Source organism: Pristis pectinata, chromosome 8 (genome assembly GCF_009764475.1).
Source record: "Pristis pectinata isolate sPriPec2 chromosome 8, sPriPec2.1.pri, whole genome shotgun sequence".
Lineage (NCBI taxonomy): Eukaryota > Metazoa > Chordata > Chondrichthyes > Rhinopristiformes > Pristidae > Pristis > Pristis pectinata.
In genome coordinates, this window is record NC_067412.1 from 66,491,066 (window position 1) to 66,510,860 (window position 19,795).

Sequence of the window (19,795 nt, forward strand, 5' to 3'; positions counted from 1 at the left end):
AAATTTGGGCTCAGATTGTTCATAACCTCTTCTGTGTTTTTCTGACAAGGAATTTGTAGATTCACTTGGTCTATAACTTTATTCCTCCTTCCAAAGATGCTGCCTGACCTGCTGAGTGTTTCCATCATTTTTTTTGTTTCGGGATGGAGAAAAGGGGCAGTACATGCAGGGCTTGAGGTCCAGTGCTGTTGATACAAGCAACTCCAGGATTCATGGAGATAGTTCAAATAGAATAGCACAGGAATAGTTACAATCCAAGAGTACGCAGATGTAGGTAGGAGGGGGTCTGGTGAAGGTGGTGGTGAGTTATTCTTTTTGTTATTGATGTACAACCATGTGCATAAAAGGGCCTTGCACCTACTTCGGTCTTGGATAATGAGTTCCTGACCTGATTTTACATAATATAGCAGGCAGCATATATCCAGTCAGAAAAGAGCATACACTTTCAATCACATATATTGGGCTCTAGTAGTTAGAGTATCAGCTGAGAAACGAGCACTGAAAATGCTAATTTCTGGCCCACTTTGAATAAAAGCAAATCACAAAGGTCTGCAATGGCTACATTTATGTTTGAGATTATGAGGCCCATTCAACAAGGGAACATCACCCCTTTAAAGTATTAAAGCAGGTTCTACATCAGGAAATGGGTTCAATGATAATGTGTAATTACCAGACGCTCACAATTATGAATCAAAGTAAACAATCATCAAGAATAAATGAAACGTGGGAATATCCAAATTAGAACTCAAAGCTAATTAAAGTTTGCTATTTGAAATGTATGCACTTGTGATATCAAAGAATTAGTTCTACAAATTACTGGCAAATACAATTATCAGCATTTGTGTATGAGAACTATCAGTAATTTGAAATTATCAACTGGTATGCCTATGTTTAGGAGAAATTTCAGAGCTCCTTACCTGATGCAGTCATTTGTGCAAGATAAAGCAGGTAAAGGGAGGTGGCATCAATCTGCAAGTGACCCCATTTATCATCGTCAACCACCGTATCACATGTTATGTTATTATATTTTGCGTGAAGTGCATCTTTTGTGCTTAGGGTCTGCTTGAATTTTTTCAACTTTATTTATCTACATTTATAAAAGAATAGTATTATCAGCAATGGCAAAACACAGTATTATACAATCTTAATACACTATGCTGACACCTCTCAAATGATCAACATTTTACAGGTCATTCCTGGGTTAAGAACACTCGACTTAGGGACACCCAGACATACAATCGAGCCGCCACAATATTATTAACTTCAAAGTTCGCTCCTATGAATGGCAGAACTAGTTTCCTCTCTTGCTCTACATTTAGTAATAGTTTATTTTTTTATCAGACTTATGTGTTTTGATGCCATTCATTACAATACTGTGGAGGTTGGTTATCATATAGAGTGATTTTTCTGTACTTTCCAACTTATGAAGAGAATAGATTTAAGGATGTCTGTAAAAACAGAACCTGTTCATTACCAGGGACAGCCTGCATAAAGTATATCTGACACATTGATCTCACATTTTTCATTGGCAGCCAAAAGCTCATATGCAGTGAAATGCCTCATGATAGACTGCAACATGCAGCAACTGAACTCATAGAATTAGCTTCCTGTTTTGCAGGTTTTCGGAGGGAGGAAGAATTCAGATAGACCTGCTCTTGATGACTATCCAATGACTCCCAGGAAAGGTGCACACTAACATCAGGCAAGGACAAACCAACTGCAACATCTCCCACAGCTAAAAGGTCTGTGCATCTTCTAGATAAACTTAGCCAAGATGAGAGACATCCTAGGCAAGGTACCAAAAGGCTGTTGTACCCTCAACACAATCACAAAATATATATTCCACTTGTTCATTCTCCAGGTCACAATATGTCTTACTTCTAGTCACTCCACAAGTATTTCTCCAAACTGAGAATAAAGAATTAACAAATCCCAGATCAGGATTCAGTGTTAAATTTATACCTACTGCTTTGGTTTTAAAGAGGACATATAAAACCTCAGTAAAAATATTTTTAAAGGATGCAGACAAGGATTAAATATTCAAAATATGTTTATGGGGTGAGAAACTTGAGATCTCCTCTTTTTTAAAAAATGTAGTCCAGATATGCTGCAAGATCAAGTGTCGTGGAATAGTTCAAAGTGCTAACTGTGACTAATTACTTTACAAGCAAAGGATATGATGTGAAACCTGGAATTATTTTGTACCTGTTTCATCATGCAATGTAGCAATCCACGCATCAGTTTCACAACACTCTGTAAGATGAAATAAAAACCAGTACACATTAATATGCAGTCAGCAATTCCTACCAGGCCATGACCCTCCAGTAGATCTTTTCTGGCATTGCTGTGCCAACCTTAGCTTTCACATGACATTTTCAAACTGTTCAGAGATTAAGTTACAATCTCTCAGTAGGTCCAGTAAAATAGAACATTTGCACTGCAAACATATTAAGAAAATAAACTGAACTTGAAATTCTAACTACATAGATGCAGTTAAAATAATTTCAAAATGTTTCATAAATGTTTAACTAACCAAAGCTTGTTTTTCTCAACATTGTATTATATCATAAATAATGTAAAGTTGGAGAATTCTTTTATGTAAACAAGTCCCACCGGAACAAAGCAAGATATTGACATGGTTGAGTGGGGGGTGAGGGGTGTGGAGGCTGTACATTACTGTAATGATATATCCTACCCCAGTCTTCCCCCATTAACTCCCCATTGTGGGTGCTTGAAAGAAGATTCTGAAAACCATTCAAGCAACCATTTTTTATGTGGACCTGGACCATGAACAGTTTATTCAGAGAGACTGAGGCAAATCTGGACCTCATTTTTATTCACACAAATCCACAGGATATTCATCAGGACGAATCTTGGCTGATTTTCCAAGCACTATTACTATCTCAGAAATTCCAAGCCAATTATAGCATCCCAATATCACTATGCAATTTCATCATAACTTCATCAATACTGTTCCAGAGCCACTGAACTGGCATATTTCAGCCACCCTATCCACATTGTATAATTCTTCTACTTATATGATGCCAAGACCCAGCACTAGCAGGAAGCTCCTCCTCTCCACAATACTCATTGGACAGGCTGACACAGAATTGGTTAAAACTCAATTACAGTATACTGCTGAAAAAAAACCACATTTTGCAAGATTAACATAAGGAAATGTCCAGAGTAACCAGCTCACATTCAAGAGTAGCCTAAATGAAAGAGATCACAAGCATACTTCAGTGGAGGAGGATTGGGCTGTGGCAATAAAAAGAGAATGGATTCCATTCCATTGTGCAAAAAAAATGGTTCTGTACCAACATAGAAGAAATGAATATTGAACAATAGATTTATTATCTGGTCAAGTACAAAATCGAGTAGGAATCCTACTAAAATCCTACTAGATTTTGTACTTGACCAGATAATAAATCTATCGTTCAATGTTCATTTCTTATACTCATTTGATACTGCCAGTAAAAGCAGAAAAACGAAACAAATTTACATGTTATGAAGAACATTTCCCCCTTATTGTAAAAAGAATGGCTAGTTATGTGCAGCTACTCACCTGCTCGAGCTCATAAGCTTTTGCTTTATCTTCATCGCGGTCAGCATTTTTGCGATAGGCCATTCCTAGACCCCAGACTGCTAGGATGCTATATACGTTATCACGCACCCAGGCATGGTGCTGATCAACACTAGCAGGCAGTAATCCTGTTACAGAATTCTAGAGAGATGATTAAGAATAAGCTTTAAGCAACAAGTAAATATTTCCATATCAGTTAACAATAAGAATATAGTAAGTATAGGAACAAAGTCAAAAGTGAAATTAGGAAAGCAATGAGAGGATAGGAAAATACTTTGGCAAATAAAGTTAAAGAAAATCCAGGCATTTTATAATGATATGTAGAGAAAATGTACAACCCAGAATAAGATATTTTAGGGACCAAAACAGTAACCTATGTATGGAGATAAAGCTAGTTGATAAGATTCTTAAGGAATATTTTGAATACATCCTCACAAAAGACATTAGTATTGTACTTAAGGAGGACAAGTGTGGAACATTGGATGGGATAACAGAATAAGAGGAAATATCAAGTAGATCAATCACCAGATCTATTATCTGGCAACAGAGGGGTTGTCAAAGGAATGAAGGACAGCAAACATTGTACCACTGTTTAAAAAGAGAAAAAGGGATAAAGTGAGTAATGACAGGGCAGGTAGTTTTTAGATTTAGTGGTGGGCATATTACTAGTAACAATTCTAAGGGACAGAATGAACTTTCATTTAGAAAGGCATAAGTTAAGCAAGAGCAATTAGCAGGGGTCATAAAGAGAAGTTTACATTTGACAAACTTGATTTAATTTTTTGATGGGCTAAAAGAGGGTCAATAAGGGCAGTGCATCTGACGTAGTCAGCAAGTGGATTTTTAAGCAAGGCCTCACATACCACACTGGCCAAGTAAAATCCCACAGAAGAATGATATATTAGGTCCAAAACTGTCTCAGTAGCTGGAAGCCAAAGGTAATTTTTGAGGGGTGGGGGCAGAGAATAGGGGAGTTGTAGCAGGAAGGCTATTACCAGAGGGATTTCACAGGGCTCACTTCACAGTACATAGTTTTAAGTAATATATATTGATTTAAACTTAAACACAAGGTGCATGATAAAGTAGTATGCAGATGCTACAAGATTTGGCCATATGACTGAGAATGAGGAGAAAAGCTTTAGACAAAAGGGAGCCATAGTTGGCCTGGTTAGATAAGCCAGAAAATGATAAATGGAATTTAACTCAGAAGAATGTGAGGTAATGCATTTCAGGGGAGTTGCAGCTATGTAAAGGTATATGTAATAATTGGGAGGATATTGAATGGTGTGAAGAAATGAAAGGACCATGGTGTAGCTCCACAGATCCTTAATGGAGGCAAGAGAGGTGAGTAAGGTGGTTAAAAAGACTTCAGGATTTATTTTCATTAACTGAAGTATAAAATATAAGAGCAGGGAACTTATCCTAGAACTGTCTACAACACGAGTTAGGGCATAATTTGAATATGGCATATAGTTTTGGCCACTGCTTTACAGGAGAGATGCAATTCCACTCGAGAGTGTGCAGAGGAAACAGATGTTACTAGGACTGGAAAATTATAGATACATGGAAAGATGGGATAAACTAGGACTGTTTTTTTTTGCATCAGAAGCAGCTGAGGGGAGAATTCATTGAGCTGTACTAAATTCTGAGGTCCGTGAATATATAGGAAGGATCTACTTCTAACAAAAGCAGGGCATATGTTTATAGTAATGTACAGAATGATCATAAACAAGTGTCTTTCACCCAGTGTGTGTCTGAAACTTATTGCCTTAAAAGGGAGATAGATGCAGAAATCGCAATTTAAATAACATCTTAAGAAGTACTTGGGTATATGCTTAACGATCTGTGGCCTGAAGGACAACAGATCAAGCATTGAAAGTGGAATTAAGCCAGATATCTCTTTTTTGACTGACACAGATATCATTTGCCAAATAATCTCCTGTCAGGAATTTTATAAATTTGGGAGATAACTTGGACACACATCCCTGTCTACAAAATTTACTTCATTAGTGTTGAAACTTGCTGCAGTATTAGTGTTTACTCTCTCCTTAGGTTTTTCAGATGTTTTTATGCTACAGTATTTAATACAACCCAATAACCTCAAAAATTTGCCGTGACACAAAAATTCCACAAACATATAATGAAATGAGTAACAACCAAGTAATTTATTTAGGGAACTACTGAAAGTATTGGGAAACCTCAATCAATTGATTGAGACACACAAATAGGTCACATAGTGCTAAAATTACAAGTTAAAGAGCTTATCATTACATTACATATACCCACTGTTTGCTCACCAAAATGATATACAATTGAGTCTTGGCAGGAGAACATTGAAAAGGCTGGCAATAAAATTAAATAATTATTACAGGACAGGATGAGACCATTTTGCCCATTAAGTCTATGCCGGCTTCTATAAGAGTAATCCTGTCAGTCCCATTTCCCTTCTCTTTCCCCATAACTTTGCAAATTGTTCACTCTCATGTGCCTATCCAACTTTTTTTGAAGGTGCTAATTGATTATGATTCCAGCACCATTACAAGCAGTGAATTCCAAATCTGAACTACTCACTGAATAAAAATGTTGTTCCTCACATCCCTTTTGTATTTTTTTTAACCAGAATTTTGGATGTGCCCCTCTAATCCTTAAACTATCAGCTAATGGGAACAGCTTCTCTTTATTTACTCTATCTGAACCAGTAATCTTATATCTCTCTCCCAACTCACCTCTCAACATTCTTTGCTCCAATGACAACATCCCCAGCTTCACCACTCTGACCTTGTAACTCGAATCCATCAACCCTCAAACCATTCTTGTAGATCTTCCCTTACCCTCTGGGCCCTTCTAAAGTTCAGTAATCATATCCAGACAATACTCCATTTGTAACTTAACCAGTGCTTTGTAGGGATCGCTTTCCTATTTTTGTGCTCCATGCCTCTATTTACAAATCCCGGAATCCCAAATACTTTACTCTCTCAACCTGCTATTTTCAAGGATTTATGTACACGTTCACCCAGATCATTCTGTTCCCAGAAATGCTCGGTACACTTTAGAACTGTGCCATTAGTCTATATTGCCTCTCTTAATAGACTAAATGCCACAGTTCAAAAGGGTCTGCTGGAAAGGCCACATGGTTTTAAATGCTTTCACAATCTGTGCACAGTTAACCTCAACCTTGAATTGCTTTCTCACCACAACTCTCTGGCCCCGCCATCCCTCCTCAGTACACTTTATCTCCAATGATCAAAGAAATCCCTCCAGCAGGAATACTATTAAACAAAAAAACTGACATCAGCACAGCCACCAAAACTGAAGTAATTAAAACCAGAATCATGAAGACCAGAATCTAAGAAGCAAAAAGCAAGTTTGTAGGGGTAGAAAAGGCAGGAGAGGTGGGAACAGGTGCAAGGGCATAAAGAAACTTGAAAATAAATTTTGTGATTGTGAGTGAGACTCAATATAAAGGACGAAGCAAAGATGCCATAGGTGAATGAAAAATATTAAAAATATTAAGATATGAATGCTAGACCCTTGGATGAGCTCAAGTCTATGTAGAGTAAAAGGTGCCCAGAATCACATTGGAATAGTCAAGACTGGAGGTAACAGAATCAAAGATGAATGCTTTGGCAACAGATAACCTGAAGCAGGGATAGAACTGGGCATACGAGGTGGAAATGGACAGTACCAGAGACAGAGAGGGTATATGGATATAAATGTGTCTTTGTTTCAGAGACAAAACTACGGTGCCAAAGCATCTAGCACAGCAACAAGCAACTACATGAGATGGGAATTGTGGCCAAACAGGTGTGTTGTTTTGGTGGAGGAAAAATGGCAATAGCTTATGGAGAGTTTTTTCATTGCACATATTTGTTCATCCATTATTGGGATACAAGATAATGTTAGACAAATCTGAGATAAATGAATGTCTATTTGGAAAGTGGACTGAATGCCACCAGCATATGCACAAAACCTGATGTAACATCTTTGACTTATTGCTGAGAGGTGGCACCTGTATTTCGAAAAAAAATTCTAATCTTACTATGTCCTTGTTCTTCACATTCTTGAATATCATTTCAATGTCCAAGCACTTACCTTATCTAAACTGTGCATGAGTGTGGAACATCTTATTTTATTTGCAATAAGCCAGCATCTACTTATGGTTTCAATTTCCTGCTATCGATCAGTAGCAGGAAGTCTGAAATAACACTGTTCTCCCTCCCTCCTTCTCATCCGGAGATACTGAAGCCAACCACAATGCTCTTTTCAGTGCACTGGCTGCCATCCTGGACTGGTGTTTTTTTTATATTTTGAGAGCAATCAGTGATCCACCAAAAGTAAGTTACAGCCCTGATTGTGATAGTTTGAAAGTATGTTTTTCCTCAACTTTCCACTCAAACTCAAACGCACATCACAGAACACAAAAGCGGCCACAAATGTGCACATTATGGCAAAATTCTAACTTTATAATTGAAACATTCATTTTTAACAAAACTCCCTCAAAATAAGGGTTTAAATTAATTACAGATAGAAAGATATACAGAGGCAGAAGGTGTAAGTAAAGCTTCATTTGCCAGAATTATCTGGACCCAGCAATGCTTTCCCGAAGTGTGCTTAATCTTCTATCTATAGAATAACCTTGTATCTACAGCATTGAAATCCTGTGGAGGGTGTTGCTTTACATAATGAATTGTACGTCAACTATAGTGATGTAATAATCTATGGAATTATTTGAACTGAAAGGATATCCATTGGATGTTAGTTCACTGCACATTATGTTACAGGAAAATGCTTTAATAATGGAATCAATACAATAATAATTGTATTGCTAATATTTGTATTCTGGTAGAATATATTTATCACCAGGCAGTTATTATAGGGCTAGATAAAGAAAGTAGGTTTTACACACACCTTTCATTTGTGAGCCATAAGGTCCTAAAATTGTTGTGCAACAAGCAGATTTATTGTCATTTTCCCATGCCCAGCCACGTAAAGGCAAATTAAACAGTAAAGCTCAACATCATTTACATCCCAGCAGAATAACTACCAATAACAAGCCTTCAAAATTATTCACTATGTTTATTCAATCATCTAATTTACATTAAGATATTAACAGTACCTACAAACAACAAAAGTGAGAACAAAATTTGAATACTGATTGCATATGGGGTTGTGGGAAAAGCTGCAGGACAGAAGTTAATCTGTAATATATTCAAAAACTTAAACTTAAAATGACACAACTGCTGTTCACAGAACAGTTCACTTGAAAATTGAGGCAATTACATGTTGTTAGAGATAAGAAAATAAAAGGGTAAATGCATAAAGGGTTTTTAAGCACAGTGCTGGGTTAGATGCATAAAGGTTATTGCCCTTTGCATTGGTTCTGTACTATGTAACAATTGCAGATCTGCTGTATAGTTTAACAGTGAGTTGGACGAGTTTCTTTTTATAAGTATTTCACTGAACACAGCAAGAAAGGCAAAATACAAAATGATGCAGATGCTGAAAATTTGAATAGATGGAATACTGGGCATGTTTATCATCCAAATTTATTTTAATCACCTTAAGGGGAGGTAGTAGAATTTCCCATTTTCCCTAAATCAGCCTCAGGATTTTGAACTGGTTTACTTCTCTCCCAGAAACATGACATCTGGCGAGAGGGAACATTGCAGGTGTATGAAGACAAAAGAGTCTGTAAATGCTGGAATCTGAAACAAAAAAAACAGAATCCTGCAAGAACTTAGCAGGTCAAGCAGCATCTGTGCAGGCAAAAGGTGTCTCAGTGCTTCAGGTCGAGACCCTGCATCAGTACTGAGAGGGAAGAGGAAATATTGCCCATATACAGCAGGATGAGGGTGGAGGGGGTTGGGATAGAGGCTGGCAGGTGATGTGGAACAAGGTGGGGAGGGGATGATGGACAGATGGAACCAGGTGGGGGAAGAGGATGGGGAAGGTGAACAAAGGGAAAGCAAATCTAGGTGGACAGGTGACTGTATGTACAAGGAGAACACCGGGGGTGTGGGTTACCTGATAATGGAAAATTCAATGTTCATACCATTAGCTTGTACATTACCCCAAGTGAAAAATGAGATGTTTTTCCAGTTTGCATGTGGCCTCTCTGTAACAGCGGAGAAGGACAAGGACAAACAGGTTGGATTGGGAGTGGGAAGGAGAGTTAAAATATCATGAAACAAAGAAGGTCCTGAAGGCCATTGTAGACAGAGCACGTGTTCTGCAAAGTGGTCCCCGAATGTATGCTTGATTTCACCAATGTGGAGGAGGCTGCCTTGTGAGCACCAAATGCATTAGACTAGGTTGGAAGAGGTGCAGGTGAACCTCTGCCTCACTTGGAAGAGAGTGGTCCCTGCAGAAAGGAGAAACAGGAGAACAGGGTGTGGTGTGAGAGGTCATGGCTGTCATGTGACTGTGACAACACTGACCCCTCTGGCTGGGATGACACCATTGAGCACATGGCCGAAAGCGACACCACTGTCAATCAAGGTCTGGCTCCACCCTGACCATTAGGTAAGCACCTTTGTCCTTGCTGGACCACCTGGATTGGTCGTTGCGAGCACCTTTGTTCCTGGGCACACCTAACCATTGGCCCGTTTAAACACCTTTGTCCTTGCTGGACCACCCAGCCCTCCAGCAATATAACAGTGCTGCATGTTTGGTTCCCTCTCCCTCTCCGTCTCTCCGAGGACATTGAGGTAAGCTGTGCACTACTTCAGGGCAGTTAGTTAAGAAGTCCTAAGACCAAAGAGCCAATGTTTCTCCAGAATCAGGGTGTTCAAACATTGTATTGTTTATTCCTTGATCATTTGTAACCAGTTATTGTGTGTGTGCGCACGCACACCTCACCCATTGCAATTCCCTTCACATTCGTGATCTCCTGCTTGAGAGTGTGTGAATGTGCATCCGTTCCCATCCATTCTGTCCCCGCATTTGTCTTTGTAAATAAGATTCTCCTTTTTAAGGTACAAAGCATTGTGTCTGAAGCCCTCTGCCTTTAAGACCTGAAAGAACCTCTTCTCACAACAGAGGGGAAGATGTGACTGGTAATGGAATCACATTGTAGCTGGCAACTCCGGGACAACTATAAGGTGGGGGGGAAGAAGGGGTTAGAGAATACAAGAGCAGATCTAAAGTAAAAGAAAAAAAAGTGATGTGATTGCTATCATAATATCATCAATAGTGGAGAAGAGAAACAGAAGCAAAAAAACTAAAAAAATCAATTTAGAATTGGAATTGTCAGAAGAAACTTATATAATTGTTTGTTTCTTTAGATCTACTGAAAAGAGATGACGTACGCAGATATGTTCCAAGGCAGAACTGCTTTCCCACATGGTTATCAAACTGAAGATCTATGAAATGTCAGGAACCAATATACCGGCATGTCTCTAATTAAATCTATTATTACTTCATCATGTAACTGATCAGTGTTGCAGGGTCAGCTCTCACCCAATAACCTAATGGTCACAAGTGACAACTTTAAACAAGTTCATACTTCCCACCTTTACAACCAATGAGTACTGTTGCTACAAGTTAGAGAAACACTCTGATTAGGCCCATCTTTACAGATTACAGGTGCCTTCAGCAAAAATGGACAAATGGTTCAGAATGGGAGCATAGTGCATAATGGAAAGAGTACTCACAATTAAATGACTGTTTAGATTAATACTCCCCAAAACAAACCATGTTAAGTGCACATGGGCATGCTCTGTGGGTGAGTGTAGCATCAGTTTTAGCTCTGAAAGCCTTCGCAGTGATAACCTGGCAAGTTTGTTTGGTCTGACACATGGATTACAGTTACCTTCCTTTAGACTGTACATGAAACTGACGCCCCCGCCCATTCTGCTAGTACTCAGGCAAGTTAAACATCAGCTCACACAACTTGATGTGTGAGTTATTGTTGTATCCCCTTACCATTCTTCCCTCAACTGACACCTTCAAAACAGATTAATTATTCATTCACCCACTTGGGTCTCAGTGTAGTACAATAGTTACTGTTTGTGAACAGCGAAAATTGGAATTAATCTTATAAATTGATTAGCTTGCATCAGAAACGATCTGTTCTAATACAAGCCAGAAAGACTGGTAATCTGTAATTGCTGAATTCAGTGTTACATTCCGAGGACTGTATCACGCCTGGTTGGAAAATAAGATGCTGTTCCTTGACCTTACAATGGGCTTTGCTGGAGCAGTGTCAGAAGCTAAAGACAAAGAGGTCAGAATGGGAGTGTGATGGAGTATTAAGGTGACAGACAACTGTAAACTCAGGGTCACCTTTCCAGACTGAACAGATGTGTTTTGCAAAGTGGTCAACTAATTGGTGCTTGATTTGTCCCAAGTAGAGGAGACCACATTGTAAGTACTAAATGCAGTAAACAAAATTGGAAGAGGTACCAGTGAATCACTGTTTTACCTGCGTCCCTGGACGATGGGAAGAGGAGAGGTAAAAGTGTTGCATTTATAGTTGCATGGGAAGGAAACGAGAAGGGGGAAACCAGTGTTGGTGGAGATGGAAGTGTGAACTAGAGAATCCCTTTGAAATGCTGGAAGATGAAGGAAGGTGAGTTCTCTCAATCATGTCTGTTCCATTTCCCACTCTTCAGCTCTCATTCTCACTTCTTCAGCTAAAACAAGAATGGGTTATCCCTCATCTTCACTTTGCATCCCAACATTCACATTCAACAGATTGTTCTCTATAATTTCCATCACCTTCAACATGATGCCATCACCAGACGCATTTTTCTTTCCCTATCAGACTTCTGAAAGGACCGTAATCTCCTCTGCTCCCTGGTTTACTGTTCCATCTACACCAACACCCAATTCCCTTCCCATGAGACCAGAAAAGTAACATCAGTCCTCTTATTTCTTCTCTTCCCACCATTCAGAGATCCAAATGCTCCTCCCAGGAGAAGCATCAAATCACTTGCATTTTTTTTTCCAACTTAGTGAACTGCATTTCATTGCTGATGAATTGATCTCTTCTACAATGGAGAAACTAAATGCAGATTGGATGAGCACTTTTGAGAACACCTCTGTTCAGTCTGAAAGGTGCCCTAAGTTTCAGTTGCTCTTCACTTTAATTCTTGTTTTACTTCCCACAATGATCTGTCTTTTGCCGCTAACAGTTTTCCAATATAAGCTTGCAAAACAGCATTTCATCCTCCCACCAGGCACGTCACAGACCTCAGAACTTCACATTAAATTCAACTATTTCAGATTACCAGCCTTTCCAGTTTGTATCAGAACAGGTCAGTTCTGATGCAAGGTAATCAACCTATAATATTAACTCCATTTTCTCTTTCCACAGGTGCTGCCTGACCTAACATTGTGTTTCACTTGATTTCCAGCATCTGCAATATTTTGTATCTCACAGTCCCAGCAACTTTTCTCTTTTGCTCTTTCCTCTATTTTCAATCATCTCCTCCTAACATTCTTCTGCAGAGCAAGCCTTGTTTCTCTTGATCTCCATCCTGTCACTGACATTCTTGCCATCTCTCCCCTCCTTTGCAACTTAATTCATGCTTATTTCTAACCCTTTCTAGCTCTGATGAAAAATCATTGGCTTGAAACATTAACTCTCTCTCCACAAATGCTGCCTGAACTCCTGAATACTTCCAGCATTTTCTATGTCTAATCCAGACACTGAAGTCTGAACAAACTTTGATGAATCCAGTAGCACCACATAAAATACAAATGTTCTGAATGTGATAGAACCCCAACTTGCCTATGGCTTCAGTCTTACTCTATATGTTTGACCCTTAACGTCTCACGAAGATGAACAATAATTACAATACAGTGGCATGCAAGAGTTTGGGCACCCCTGGTCAAAATTTCTGTTACTGTGAATAGCTAAGTGAGTAAAAGATGACCTGATTTCCAAAAGGCATAAAGTTAAAGATGACACATTTCTTCAGTATTTTAAGCAAGATTACTTTTTTCATTTCCATCTTTTACAGTTTCAAAATAACAAAAAAGGAAAAGGACCCAAAGCAAAAGTTTGGGCACCCTGCATGGTCAGTACTTAGTAACACCCCCTTTGGCAAATATCACAGCTTGTACACATTTTCTGTAGCCAGCTAAGAGTCTTTAAATTCTTGTTTGAGGGATTTCTGCCCATTCTTCCTTGCAAAAGGCTTCTAGTTCTGTGAGATTCTTGGGCCATCTTGCATGCACCGCTCTTTTGAGGTCTATCCACAGATTTTCAATGATTTTTAGGTCGGGGGACTGTGAAGGTCATGGAAAAACCTTCAGCTTGTGCCCCTTGAGGTAGTCCATTGTGGATTTTGAGGTGTGTTTAGGATTGTTATCCTGTTGTAGAAGCCATCCTCTTTTCATCTTCAGCTTTTTTTTAAACAGATGGTGTGATGTTTGCTTCCAGAATTTTCTGGTATTTAATTGAATTCATTCTTCCCTCTACCAGTGAAATGTTCTCTGTAACACTGGCTGCAACACAAGCCCAAAGCATGATCGACCCACCCCTGTGCTTAACAGTTGGAGAGGTGTTCTTTTCATGAAATTCTGCACCCTTTTTTCTCCAAACATACCTTTGCTCATTGCAGCCGAAAAGTTCTATTTTAACTTCATCAGTCCACAGGACTTGTTTCCAAAATGCATCAGGCTTGTTTGGACGTTCCTTTGCAGACTTCTGACACTGAATTTTGTGGCGAGGACACAGGAGAGTTTGGAGAAAAAAAAGGTGCAGAATTTCATGAAAAGAACACCTCTCCAACTGTTAAGCACGGGGGTGGATCGAACATGCTTTAGGCTTGTGTTGCAGCCAGTGGCACGGGGAACATTTCACTGGTAGAAGGAAGAATGAATTCAATTAAATACCAGCAAATTCTGGAAGCAAATATCACACCATCTGTAAAAAAAAGCTGAAGATGAAAAGAGGATGGCTTCTACAACAGGATAACGATCCTAAACACCTCAAAATCCACAATGGACTACCTCAAGAGGCACAAGCTGAAGGTTTTGCCATGGCCCTCACAGTCCCACGACATAAAAATCATTGAAAATCTGTGGATAGACCTCAAAAGAGCATTGCATGCAGGACGGCCTAAGAATCTCACAGAACTAGAAGCCTTTTGCAAGGAAGAATGGGCGAAAATCCCCCAAACAAGAATTGAAAGACTCTTAGCTGACTACAGAAAGTGTTTACAAGCTGTGATACTTGCCAAAGGGGGTGTTACTAAGTACTGACCATGCAGGGTGCCCAAACTTTTGCTTTGGGCCTTTTTCCTTTTTTGTTATTTTGAAACTGTAAAAGATGGAAATAAAAAAGTAATCTCGCTTAAAATATTAAAGAAATGTGTCATTTTTAACTTTATGCCTTTTGGAAATCAGGTCATCTTTTACTCACTTAGCTGTTCACAGTAACAGAAATTTTGACCAGGGGTGCCCAAACTTTTGCATACCACTTGTATCTCCTAAAACACGGCACTTTGTAAACTGTCACCAGTGCAGAAGATTTGCTAACATTGCCAATCTTCTAAAAATGACACCCTTTCGCCCAAACCCACGTGTGAGATACAACAAGAAAAATGCCAAGGCAAAAGTACATCCAGCAACTATTCATCACCAGCCAGTTACAGCCTACTGCGGTTGCAGACAGCGTGATACGAGTTATGAACTGTCAAATTACATCGTTAAAGAGAACAGTTTTTCTACATCTGCGAAGAACAAGTTAACTCGTTTCACAGCTAACACATCCTAAGATATCCTAACACATCCTCAGATATCATAGTGAAACTGGCTCCAATCCAAGGGATGAGCTCCACGAATGTGTTCCAAGGAGGTAGAGGCTCTTTAAAACTTGCGAGCCTTAGTCACCAAGCCTGCAGTTTATTGAAAGGAGACATTCTCCCCGTACAAGTTGCGCTGGCAATTACCCACCTGGTGACACAGGATGGTGTTGTTCACCAACCGGGCGTAATAGTCCAACCGCACCCCGGAATTACTGCGGCTCCTCATCCTGGATCTCGCCCACCGGTTACCGGCTACAGCTGCAAGATCCGCCCGTCAACCTCACTGCCCTCTCGGCAGTACCGGCCTCCCGCGTCCCTGCACCGCAGTGAGCCACCCGACACCTCCTCTGCCAAGGGCACCCTGTTGCCGAGCAGGGCAGAAACTGCCAGTGCCCTCACACCAAGTCCCGAGGAGCCCACGGCCCCCAGCTCGCTTCCCCGCCCAGCCACCCTGCCAACAGCCGCCAGAGGGCGCTCCTGCTCACTGCACACGCGCACACCGAGGCCTTCGTCCGCCGTTACCGCGCACGCGCACACCCAGCCTCGCGTTCCCCTCTGAGGAGCACGTGGGCATTTGCTCGGGAACTGGCGTCACCTGTGCTGTTGTCCATGTCTTAACCCATTGACCCTGGGCTGCAAGCTTCTCTACTGAGAGGCATGGATGGAAGTACTCCAGGATTTGAACATATTCTTGAATCTGTCATTTTGAGGGAGCATCCCACTGTCATCCTCCAGGTGTTTATTGAAGTTCCCATGGTTCACATTAAGAAGACCAGCACTTTGGACATTTGCATTTTAATTGTTACTGGCTGAGAATTTTGGCTTTTTCTCAACAGTTATTTTGACCATTTTTGGAAGACAGTCATGGAGTTGAGTCACAATAAATTCTGTGGATGCTGGAATCTGGAGCAATACACCAAAAGTGCTGGAGGAACTCAGCAGGTCAGAGGTGAGTGGTCCTGCATAACCTAAACTTAGCATTGATAATTTTCACCACTGTGCTGATAATTCAGAATCTACTGACGAGGTGGAAGTTGGCTGAATTAATTTAGTGCTGCTATTTGTGGACAGGACATGCTTGAGTATAATTCATGTATTTGGTTGGTGTCTGTGTTGCAACTTTACAAGAGGCAGAATTGGTTTTGAAGCTTGAGATTTCAGCACAGTACCTTGAATTGAGTTGTTGATGCAACACTGTCAGCTGTTTCTTGATAACAATCAGGTGAAGACTGGAGTGAGATGGTATGAATTAAAATTTTCCTACAAATAGTGACTTGGAGAACCTCATGGATGTCTAGTTTGAAGATCTGATTCTTTCCCAATTTTTTTTACTGTGGTGGTTCACAATACATTGGTTCCTTGTTGTAAAGATGTGAATTTGTCTTTATGAGGTCTATGTGGTTGGTCACTCCTACCAAACGCTGCCATGGATAGATGTATCTGCACCCGGTAGATTGGTGAGGCCAACGTCAAGTAGGTTTATCCTTTATGCTGCTTCACTCAACAGCTGTCACAGAGCCAATAAGGCAGCAGTATCCTTAAGGACTCACCAGTTTGAACTAGTCTTGATGATAGACATCTAAGTTCCACACCCAACATTATCTGTCCTTGCGACTCAGTGCTTCTTCCAAGTGTTGTCAACATGGAGGAGAACTGATCAGATACTAATATAAACACAGGAAATATGCTGTAGGTATTTGGGACATGGTTACACTCATAGAGTCAAATATTTGAGGAAATGTTAGGTGGGTGCATAGAGCCTGAGTGATCACTCTCCTAATTTAGAAATTAGTTCCCAAGTGTTTGTGAAAATGGCTTTGCGTGGTAAATTGGATTGGGAACAAAGTTGCAAAATTGATGCTGGCTGGTCCCTTGGGCTTGATTCTTACTGTGTTTAAATAGAGTGGTTTTGGCACAACTGACCATTTGAGAAGTCTATTCAGGGTGAACTGCACTGCTTTAGGTCTGGAGCCACCTGTTAACAGCAGCAAATTTCCTTCCTGAAGCACTTTAGGGTTTTTATGACAATCAGATAATTTCATGGCCTTTCTAATTTCAGATTATTTTAATTAATTGAATTTTAATTCCCAAGCAATCTTGGTGATGTCTTAATTCATTTTTCCAGATTATGGCCAGGCTTCTGGATACTAGTCCAGTAATTTAACCACAATTCCCCCATGATAAAAAAGAAAACTCTCATCGAGAAAGAAGATCAGTATATTTTGAACTGGTTTGCAGTTAGTGTCTCTTTCCCTGATTCTGACAGCTCTTGCTTATTTTATATCTGATAATATTTAATATTTATTTTATCTTAAGCAGGTAATCATTTATGATTTTGAGTAATTATTTATTGGAATTATAAATAATCCAGGCATCTGGTATTCTACAGTACAATTAAATTTGTTTATGGAGTCTTCTACTTTAAAAAGGTAAAAATTTATAATGTTGACATAAAAATTAATAATAGTCATTATGTTTATAATCTTAAGCTCTTTGAAAGAGGGGCCTTATGTTTATTCTTAGGGCAAGGCTTTTTGTATCCTGATGGCCCTTGTATCTAAAGTGCAATATTCAGAATAACCACATTATACAGTCATTATTATTTATTCCAAACCAACTTGTATAGTCTTTTGATATTATATGTATCAATATCAAAACACTAAGTTCTATCATTATTAAATTATTGACAAAGTCAGTCTAGGTACAGTTTATTTAATAAAAATTGAATGGTCGAGGAATGAAATGGTTACTTGTTTCCTCAGCTCTAATAACATTTTTTAACCATAATTTTTTTTTTCGTGAGCAACTTTCTGTAAATTTCTGTGTGAGAAAGCAATATATTTTTAGACTTGGTCTTTGCCACAGGCTTTCCAGTTCAATAAACGGATTAAAGGCAAAGTAAATATCCTTCACTACTTTTGCCGTCAAGTATTTCTAAAACAGGCATGACATGGATTAATGCAAAATAAAGCTCCAGATTATTTTCAGTAATATACCTTAGCATTGAACTTATCATAAGTGTGCCCAAATACAAAAAAAAATTTTCTATCATCAGTTATTCTCTTTTACATAAAGCAAATCCAATTGGTACATATTAGTACCCCGTGCCCAAGTTGGACCTCACCTACACTATTGTATTTTATTCATGAAGAAATAAAGGAAATGTTCAACCCAGGAAGGTGCTACACAGAAGAGGCTTTTAGCCATCCTCTCGGCTAAGTTGCAAGCAGAAACTGGAGAAACTGAACCTTTCAGGAAGTTGATGAGGAGGGACCTTATAGAAATAGAAAGGATATTGAGTAAGGTTAAATAGAAGCACTATTTCAAGAAATGCTGGAATAAAACATTTAAAGAGAATTTTAGGATGCATCAGGAAGCAGTTCCTTCTATAAATCTTCAGAATTATTTTGAATATACAATACAGGTGGCAAGTACATTGGAAATTCAAGTGGGAGTTAGATAAAGAGATGAGGGAATATACTTTAATTTTACAAATAAGCTAAAGTAGACTGATTTGCTTCTTTCATATCTATCTATCTTGTGCCAAAATACATGGAGTTGTTTTTATAAGCTTGTTCAAACCAGGAATCAGGGCGACAATGACAAACCTGTCCTTTCATCCGTAAATAGAAACTTTTCTCCATTAGTTTGGGCTAGATCAGAACCCAAAATGTCACACTTAAAGGAAAAGACTGTAATGGCCTCCAACAGGGCCTATGTGGGTTGTAGGTAAACAATTACATTGAAATCTTGTATGGTTGCACAATTCCTCCTAATTATCAGTAAAGTAATGTTTACAAACTATGTATCAACAGACTGACAACATTACAATAATGACAAGAATATGCAAGGGCCAGTTTCTCTTGGCTGGGACAATATCAGAAGAGATGAATAAAGAAATGATGAAAATTGGAAGCCTTAGAAGGAGGTGAACCAAAGATTGTATCTGTCCTATGGCTCTGAATGTAACCACCAGCATTTAGCTATTAAATAGTCATATGCTTTTGAATTCAGCTTTTTAAAATTATGAACCCCTACTTCCAGTCTGGATCAAGATCAAATTAACTATTTTTGCTGGGATTTTGCTCTCCATTCTTGGTGGAGTCATTTTTGATGCAATGGAAAGTTCCATTCAATTGAAGAAAGCCAACAGCCATTAAAGATAACTGTTAACATATTTTAAATGTTCTTCCCTGATGAAAAATAACAGTGCAGCAACTTTAGGAATTTAAATAAAAACTATAGTTGTGAAATTGACACTTTTTCACTTACTGATGCTTCTTGCAGCTAGCTCTGTTGTCTGGGAGATGCTTCTCTCAGAACCTTCCCTTGAGGAATGATGTGAAATGTTGCTTATAAATTGCCCTCTGGATAAAGGTGTCCACCAGTGTCCTTGTTGATTGTCGATGGCTCCAAGAAGATTGGAATGTACGGTAGAAATAATATTATAATTTAA

The 19,795-nt window shown here is 39.1% G+C and overlaps 1 protein-coding gene and 1 long non-coding RNA gene across 3 annotated transcripts in view; one reads left to right on the forward strand and one right to left on the reverse strand.

Annotated features, from left to right (window-relative positions):
* Positions 1–15,862, reverse strand: part of phka1a (phosphorylase kinase, alpha 1a (muscle)) — a 95,020-nt gene extending 79,158 nt beyond the window's left edge. For both annotated transcript variants that reach the window (XM_052021063.1, XM_052021062.1), the window contains exons 1-4: positions 15,488–15,862; positions 3,566–3,724; positions 2,206–2,253; positions 918–1,087 (exon numbers count right to left, since the gene is read on the reverse strand). In XM_052021063.1, the coding sequence (XP_051877023.1) occupies positions 918–930 (13 nt within the window). In that variant the 5' untranslated portion in view covers positions 931–1,087; positions 2,206–2,253; positions 3,566–3,724; positions 15,488–15,862. The remainder of the gene's footprint in view (positions 1–917; positions 1,088–2,205; positions 2,254–3,565; positions 3,725–15,487) is intronic.
* A 24-nt stretch (positions 15,863–15,886) lies between these two features.
* On the forward strand, positions 15,887–19,743 carry LOC127573135 (uncharacterized). The gene is made up of 3 exons (XR_007956754.1): positions 15,887–16,074; positions 16,176–16,288; positions 19,155–19,743. It is a non-coding gene; the product is annotated as an uncharacterized LOC127573135 (long non-coding RNA).
* The last annotated feature ends 52 nt before the right edge of the window (positions 19,744–19,795 follow it).